This window comes from Amphiura filiformis, unplaced genomic scaffold (genome assembly GCF_039555335.1).
Source record: "Amphiura filiformis unplaced genomic scaffold, Afil_fr2py scaffold_22, whole genome shotgun sequence".
NCBI classification, from domain to species: Eukaryota; Metazoa; Echinodermata; class Ophiuroidea; order Amphilepidida; family Amphiuridae; genus Amphiura; species Amphiura filiformis.
In genome coordinates, this window is record NW_027305486.1 from 714582 (window position 1) to 723841 (window position 9260).

General features: G+C 37.7%; 1 protein-coding gene across 1 annotated transcript in view; it reads left to right on the forward strand.

The window, feature by feature from the left end:
- LOC140143503 (mitogen-activated protein kinase kinase kinase 4-like) overlaps positions 1 to 6295 on the forward strand; it is a 39812-nt gene extending 33517 nt beyond the window's left edge. The window contains 5 exon segments of the mRNA XM_072165334.1: positions 256 to 415; positions 1995 to 2114; positions 2720 to 2832; positions 3491 to 3670; positions 6012 to 6295. Coding sequence (XP_072021435.1) covers positions 256 to 415; positions 1995 to 2114; positions 2720 to 2832; positions 3491 to 3670; positions 6012 to 6053 — 615 coding nt within the window. The 3' untranslated portion in view covers positions 6054 to 6295.
- Positions 6296 to 9260: the final 2965 nt, after the last annotated feature.

Sequence of the window (9260 nt, forward strand, 5' to 3'; positions counted from 1 at the left end):
CAAATGCAGAAGAGCGGAACAGTAAAGAAAAGAAATAAGTTGTGACAGCTTTAGCATGTGAAATAATTATGAGATACTATTAGTTCATCTGGTGCTGTATTCCATGAAGCCAAAGGCTGAATGGAATATGGTATCAGAGGGTAGATATTTTCCTGTATTTCGTGAAAACAAGGGATGGGTAACAGTAAATGATTCAACTTTTGTTTCAATTTTTAAGATATTTTATTTGTATAATTTACTCTCATGATTTCTCAGGAAGAGCTGCTAATATTCATGGAGTACTGTGATGAAGGCACCATAGCAGAGGTTGCTAAAGCTGGCCTACCAGAGGATATGATTAGACGATATACAAGGGAGATAACTATTGCTATTAGTGTGCTACATGAAAGAGGAATTGTACACAGAGATATTAAAGGTAAGATACAGTCTATCCAAATCTGTGGCCTCGGTTGCATCACACGTGTACGGTACCCGACAAGTAAAGAGCGTGGTGCACTCGGCAAGTACAAATCGCGCAGCAGTTGGCACGAGCATTGCACTGAAATAATTATTCTCATACCTCCAGTTTCCTAGGTCTATTTACTTTGTACTTCTATGTGGACAGACTGTAGAGGGTAAACTGTGTTGGAATTCTAGAAAATGATATACAGCAATGCACTGGGCTATTCCAGTTAAAATCCATACATGTACCCTTATGGAAGACGTGACCTTAATCTCCCACATAGGGAGTGTGAATTTAATGGGGTTCCCTGAATGGGTGACTCCCATTTAAAATCTACACCTCATGTCTTCTGTAGGGGTGTATGGATTTCAACTGGAATAGCCCAATGCCATGTGGATCCTGTGCCGAAATTCCTTCCCACAATGCAATATGCATATTGCATAACTAGGGAGATGAATTAATCTCCCGAGGTTATCATGTACAGAGCTAAACAGTTATATATATATATAGTTGGAATAGGCCCTATGTAATAAGCCAACAGGAATGGTATTAACAATTCAAATAGCCATGTTAGAGTACAGTTCTAAGATGACAGAGGGACAGGTCTCTAGATCGATTCCACAGCTATTCATAACAACCACTTGTTTCATTGTATTATCTTGGGATATCCCCAGTGGAGGTCTTTTGGAGGACAGAATTGTATTAAATGAGGAGGGCTCTGTCCTGAGTGACAGCATATTGCATGCCCTCTATATAGTAAGTATGGCTGAAGGTGATTAAGCTTTAAAATTCTTCAGAGATCTAAAGAGCTCAATTTTGATTGGTTACTCAGACACTTGAATATATGAATACAAAAGCCACCCAAGTCCATACTTTGGCCAAATTGAGATAAGCATGGGAAAGTGTTGCTATACATAGGCCTGTCATATGTATGAAAGAACAACCCAAATTCATCCTCTGTGTCTATTGAGCATGTGAAAAATAGCATGTATGAAAGAATCAACCCAAGTCCATGATTTGAGTCTTGTAACACATTGATTGAAATCCAGTATGTATAAAAGTCCACTTGTAACACATTCATTGCTGGAGAGTGACTTTTGAAAATAAAATGGGTTTAATCAAGGAACGTGTGTGGTTTATATTACATGGCAGATACTTATCAACATTATACATTATACTGTGTGCTTTATTTTGTATTATCTTACTAGTGGTAATCTCATTCCAACATTATTGTCTTAGTATATGATTCAAAAAACCACCCAAGTCCAGAATTTAAAATGAACCCCACGAAGTCCCTGAAATGCTAATCGTCATACCTAATACAGTTTTACCCACCCATTTACACGTACAACTTACCATATTGACCAGGTAAATCTAACTGAAGGAATTAAAATGATACACGGTTTTTTCTCTCAAAATCACTTCCCATGGACTTGGGTGGGTTTTGGATTCATGTATTCAATTACATCCTGTGATAAACCAATCATTGGCACTGTAAGAACGGCAGTAGTGCCCATGGGATTAACCATACTATTTTGTTTGCATCCCCCAGGTGCCAATATCTTCTTATCATCTGATGGCCATGTCAAGCTAGGAGACTTTGGCTGTGCTGTGAGGTTACAGAAACACAATACAATGCCGGGAGAGATCAGTGCTTTCATGGGAACTGCAGGTAAGTTTTTAGATATGAATTAAAATGAAATTTGAGAGAAAAAAAGGTGTCATTGGTTGATTCTGTCTTGTTATTAGCGCGAAAGAGACTCGATGGTTCTCGGTTCAAATCTTCCCATGCCTACTGAAGGAAAGAATAATTACAACCAAGGGCTTTACTAACAAGTTATCATTTGCATACCTAGTATAAGTTATCATGCGCTGGTCAAGATGAGACAATTTATGTAGAGATGGGTGTTTTCAAAATTTAAGGCGTGTTGAAGCAGTACCTGAGCTAGCGGTGTTTGTGCTCAAATATTTAGATGAGTAAAGCCCACATTCATAGGGAAAGGTTTAATATGTGCGGTCCCAAGCTCCTTGTAATGGGTTATATTTTTTGCCCCATGTGCATGATTTTCACTGGGAGGCCTATTTGTCGTAACTCAGATAACTGCAATACCTATGGAAATATAAATGTAACCAGTGGCTTCCTTGACTTGACCCTGCAGAAATAAATTGTATTATTTAAGCAAAACCACGGTAACAGGCAAAATATGACCTGAAGGCACCTTAATGACTTGACTCCAAACTGTTAGCATTTCTCCTATCTTGTATATATCGCTACAGCTTACATGGCACCAGAAGTAATCACACAGACAGGGCAGGACAAAGCAGGATATGGGAGAGCTGCTGATATCTGGAGTCTGGGTTGTGTGGTGATTGAAATGGCTAGTGGAAAGGTACGAATGTAACTTAATATTGATCAACTTCTTTAAATTGTAACACAATGTATTTTATTTGCTGTAATAATTTATGAAATTGGAAAAATTTGAAGCATGTTAGATGTTTAAGAAAGGCATTAGCAGACTATTTGTCGTTGCCCAACTTTCATCAGGACTGTCAACACTCACACATTTGGTGTGAGTCTTACACATTTTGACCAGGCATGAGATTTTTCAGGCTTTTGCCTGAATTCAGGCAGTTTAGTTGTCCAAATTTGCGCATTTTTTTTTTTTCAGCCTGTTTTGGGCCTTTCAAGGCCAAATTCACACACCTTTTCAGGCAGTTTTCATAAAAGCAATTTTCATTCCTGTTTCGATGCATTTGGGCACATTCTCACACTCTCATGCCAAGATAGTGAAATCTCACCCATTGTCAAAATCTAGTTTTGAGAGAATTGATTTTTTCCCCTAACCAAATCCCCCCCCCCCATTTTCTAGCATCCTGGTGAAAAAAATTAGGAGTCAGCAAAATTAAGTCAATTGGCATTTAATTGTAGTCAGCAAAGTATATTTCTGTCCCGGTACCTCCCTGTTCGACAATATCTCACGCCAAACAATTCTGGAAAGTTGACAGCTTTGCTTTCATTCTCTCTTTTCTTTGCTTTCTGCAATACAGAGACCGTGGCATGAATTCGACCATGAGTTCACCATTGTCTACAAAGTGGGTGATGGTGCTATACCACATGTGCCGGAGAGCCTGAGTCCAGAGGGGAAAGACTTCTTGTCACATTGTCTTCAACATCAGTCATCAGAAAGATGGACAGCTAGTGAACTACTGGATCACTCCTTCATTAAGGTAACATATACTATGGTGTTGACTATGTGATCGTCCACTACAAACCACTCTTAAAGTTGTCAAATTTTGCCAAACGTTAGCTTTGAACATTTAATTATTTTATTGATTTTTCACCTGGGTAAGTCGGGTGGAAAATAAATAAAATAATTAAATATCCAAAGCTAATGCTAAATAGGGCACCTCCACCTAATGTATTCAAATTTACGCTAAATAGGGCGCCTTTACCTAATGTATTCATATGTGCCCATCCACCACAAACTGGTCGTAAAGTCGGCATTTTCCATTTTGAGATACAGTCAAAAACAGTATATGGATTTCTCTGTAAAATATATAGGAATTTGAACTTTGATAAGCCATAACGTCACTTCCAGATGTCCGATGAAGCTGGTTGAGGTGCCATTTTAAAGCTGAAAGTGCATTCTTTCAAAATCTGCATTAAACAGAAAATGATCTAGAGCCGACTTAACTACCATTTCGTGGTGGATGGTCACATATTACAGCAAAGGTACCTTAAATGGTGGGTTACAAAGCATTGTATTTTTGGTATGTATTAACCATTCATAACCTCATTAATATACGCAGTAAGTGCGATCCAATTACATTAAGTTACTTGTGAAAACGCGAACGCAAATCGAGGTCATTAATATCTCACAATTGACCGCAAAATGCGTAATTGTTCTAATGTCGCACACAATTGACCGGCGCTTATGTGTTGTTGTTAAAGGCAAACAAACTGCTTGTGGCGCTGGCTGCCGTATTTGGATTGCGCGGTACCATATTTGCACAGATTGTGATACGCACTTTTGTTATTGGTCATCCTGTTTAAGCCTGATCGATTTTTGGAAAGGGAAGATGTAAAATCATCTATTTTATAAACTTTTGAGCAATATTTTGTGTTATTTTGTAAGGTGAAGAGATTAAAGTGACGGTTATGAATGAGGTTAATAACTTTGCATCGGTAATATGTCGGGCATTGTGAAAAATCTAAACATTTTGCTTTGGACCTCGGAATATCCCTCGGGACTACGCCCCTCGGGATATTCCTCGGTTCCAAAGGCAAAATGTTAAGATTTTTCACAATGCCCTCCAAATAACCGATGCACAGTTATTAACCTCTAAACCATTAACAATGATGAGGACATTCCTGAACCTCCTTGACTTGGGGATGATTTGAAGTGGTCTGTTTGATATTCAAAGTGTGGAAAAGAAGCATATACATGTAGCAACATCAGGTTGCTTTTGCTGTAACAGGTGCATGAAAGTGCCTATTTTAACCAATCATAACACCGCATCTGGATACTGTTTGAAGTCAAATAATAAACCCAATCAGTGTTGCCAAAACTTTTCAGCGTCAAGGTGCGGCACATTGACTCGCCAGGCCGCGGTAAAGGATTCTCAAGTAGCCCAATTTTTTAAGCTTCCAAAAAAGCGCCCAATACCGGATATTTGGACAGATTTACCCGAATTTAGAACGCAAAACACCCAATTGGGCTGAAAAGTACTTGATTTTGAAACTTCCGGTACTTACTGGGAAGTTACTGACCGATCAATAAATGGTCACAAAACCCATTGTAATTTCAATTTGGAGCTTCAAAGACTCAAAACCTTTATAAATCGGCTAAATTGAAAGGAAAATACATCATATTAGTGCCGCGGCCTGAGACTGGCAAAAGTAGCCCAATTTTAGACAAGTAGCGGCATGCTTTTTTGAGTAGCGGCAAGTTATCGCCAAGTAGCCCAATTGTGCGCCTAAGGCGCGGCGTTGGCATCACTGAACCCAATCAGCTTTGTAACTTCCTGTTTTTGAGATCAGTTTTGGGACACTTTGACCTCTGACATATCAGCAAAGTTAGTGTAATTATTATTCATTCATTTATTATTGTAAAAATGTTATCAATAACAATATTTTAAATAATTAATTCATGAAATAATCATATTTTTTGAACAATTTTTATTCTAGTTAAACATTTTTAATAATTTTTTTGTATGCACAAAAACAATTTTCTGGATAGGTCAGAGGGCAAAGCATTGCAAATTACACTGCCAATTTGGCTTATTACAAGCACACTTACATATAAAGCCTATGGGTAAAAATATTTTCGCTGGCTTTTAAATTTGCGCTTCTGAAATTAACCTCAAAAAGCGCGGAAATAATAACCTCGCGAACATTTCCCGCTATACAGTATGTTGAGCAATTAGTGCAAGAAAGCAATAGCTGCCATGTGTTGTATTCTTTGATGTGTACAATATATAATTAGCAGAAATTGTCAAATGTTTATAAGGCAGCTATCGCAGGTAGAGCCTTCTTTAATCCCTCTTATATGTGTTTCATTTTTTGCAGGTTGCTGGAGTAGAATTAGAAGATGGGGATGAAGAAATTTGAAGAAATAATCTTCATTGTGCAAGATGTAACATTTAAAGTTGAGTCTTGGATCTTGGACCAGCAATGCCAATACACCATTTCAAATCCGAGTTTGGAAAAGTTCGGAAAACCGGGTGCTGTTAGCAGTATTTCAGTAAGCTAAGGGGTCAAATAGCGAATAAGAAAATCATGAATTGCAGTACCCTTAGAGCGAAAGTACAGCTAATTTAGCCAATGTCAACATAGGGTAATCAGGTAAAATATTTTCCGAACAAATTGAACTAACACGTCTGCTATTTGGCACATTACAGTATGACAGTAATGGAAAGAAAATTGCAAATGGTTGTCATTTTTAGTGCAAATAATTTTGACAAAAATGATGTCACTGATGTAAACACAAGACATACAGATTTGTGTTGAGGCTAAATAGCTGCGTTTGTGATAGTGTTGATGACCCGTAACTGTAAACTACAATCTTTGAAAAAAGTACTTTGAACGCTTGGCACACTCTGTCGAATTTCCATGCAGAATTTCATATGATCATGGAAATGATAGTGCTAGGGAACAAACATGACATCTACAACAATGATTTACCCTTCCCCTCTCCCCATCAATCAATGTTGGAACACATTGGGAAACCGCTGAAGACATAGGCATTTCTCAACATTGCACGGAGGAGAGGGGGTGACAGTTTTCCGTTATTTACATGCAAGCGTTCCAAGACTTATTTTGATGATTGTAGGTCATCCATAAATAAACCACAGCAGTCTTCGGAAGACTTGAAAAGGTCTATAGATAGCGGTCAAGATGGCTCAAAGCCGTAGACTTTGATGCATAAGGGTAGGAGTACAAGCCCCGGCAGTGGTGTTACATTGCTCTTGTGAATACATAAGTTAACTTGAAATTCTCCTTTCAAAGAATTAATTGCTAATTGTCCTGTTGTAACCCATATGAAACTCGGGGAGCTGATCCTGGCTGCGAAGGTTTATTGTGGTATGCATAGGGTGTGTGCTTTTTAGCTGCAAGTCCCTGAGTTCTTATATGGATTATGGGCTGATTAGAGCCACAGTGGTCAGCAACAGTCTGTTACTGTGCAGAGGCCTGTGGGTTTGACATCGCAAACCACAAATCAGTAACCAATCTAAGTTTGGATTAAAACCCTGTTTTGTTGTAAAAGTTATGCGAATAGTCCAAGAAACCCCTTTTAGTTGTGTTTGAGTTCATCATAAATGTTGTCTTCTTGACAGTAAGGTTTTAATGTGCAATTTCTAAATGTATAGGACACTGCTAGTCGTGGGTTGGAGTTCGGGTTGCATAGTCTTGAATGCAGTCTTGCAATTCCTTGTTTATTCCATAGACACCCACTGTGTGAAATTTATAGACTTTGTCAAATAGATTTTAATGATAGACTAGTCGAGGAATCAGTGCCAAATGTGATTAAAGATGTGTTTTATTTATTTTTAAAATAAGAAATTGTAATTAATTATTTTTAATTTACTTTGAAAGTAGAAAATTAGTGTGTTATGAATATTGTAGCTACTGTATAGATGTCTTGTATAGCGCCTTGTTCAACTTCTTGGTAAAGCACTATATAGAAATTTACTGTTATATAAATACCTGTTATGTATGTATGTAACAAAGTTCTTTTGTTTTTTGGATGTATTTCATATAAAATATTTAAGTCATTTTATGGTTTCAGATATTGTAATTTTATGTATTAAAAAGAGTCTAGAAAATTATTATACTGTGGCCCCATGCATGAACCTGATGTTCCACAAATTCTTAATTTTTGAGTTATAGTCATGGACGTGTAGAGTAACACTAAATCTTTTTTTGCTAAAAAAACCCAACAAACTGGATAACCAAACTTTTTATCTATAGACCACTTGACATGTGACATCATTGCCCGGCAGTATGCGTACAAATTATTAATAATTTCCATTGTTTCCTTGCCCTGCAGTGTGCGTACGCATCGTAGTTTGCTCAGTGCATGTTCATTTTAAATCACCCACCACATTTTATATAGTACAAGAAAGCCGATGAACAGTGTAGCGGTTCGTTCAAGCATATCAGTTGACCAGTCCCTGGCCGTTGTTGATAAACAATGATGTCAAGTGGTCTATAGAGAGCAGTATTATCAGGTTCATGGGGTTAACTTGATTTTTCTCAGTTTAGTGTCTGTGTACGGGATTTCAGGTTCATGCATGGAGCCACATGATCATTGTTAACCAGATATAAATTTATACATGCATGTTTTCTGTAAACTTGAAGGTGAAGGGCATATTGAGGCCAAGGGTTAATGCAAGAAGACCTTATTATGCAATAGCTGCCAGCTGTCATTTTTTAGATGTGTATACAATGTAGAATACAGAAATTGTCAAATATCTATAGGGCAACTATTGCAGTTAATGGCCCTCCTGCACTAATCCTTGATTTATAGTAATTTTTCTCTACAGTAGATAGTCTGCTAAAAATTCTAACATATTGTGTCGTGGTAGATATAGATTACATTGCAAAAATATGTTGGGCAGGAAAAACCTCCTATGTGTCATTGGCCCCTGAACATGTTTAAAGTAAAACCTCCTATGCAACCTCTTGGCTGTTTGATTTTAAACATGTTCAATTAAGGGCCACAAGCACATAGGAATTTTTCCTGCCTAATGATTATGTTGGTCTATCCATCATGTAAGCATACAAGGAATTAGCCTATTGTCAAGTCTCATTTGCTACTTGCGGTTCCGCCATTATGCACTATGTGCGGGAGAGAACCTCGAACTGGCAGCATACATGAATGGGAATTGAACTAGTCATAACGTTCTGTGTAAGGTTACATAATTCTTCCTTTCATGTATGCTGCCAGTTCGAGGCTCTCCCCACATATAGTGCATAATGGCGGAACCGTGCAAGTAAGCGATTGAGGGATTATACAGCTTTATTTCATAAGCTGTATAATCCCCATATTGATACCAGATAAAGGCCGAGTATTCGATGTACTATCGATGTAATATGTCTTCGTTATTTAATCTATTCTTATTCTATTCCCAGTACCGTTAAAGTTGTACATGTAACGAATGTTTGATGACGTAATATAGATAATATGTGACATGATCAAGGGGAATGAGTCACATGTCAGCCCTGGTCGAAAATGAGTTTTACATATGTTTCTAAAGAGGACATTTAGAGCTTTCTGAAAGTGAAAACCCCATATTGATACGACTTTTCTTTGTG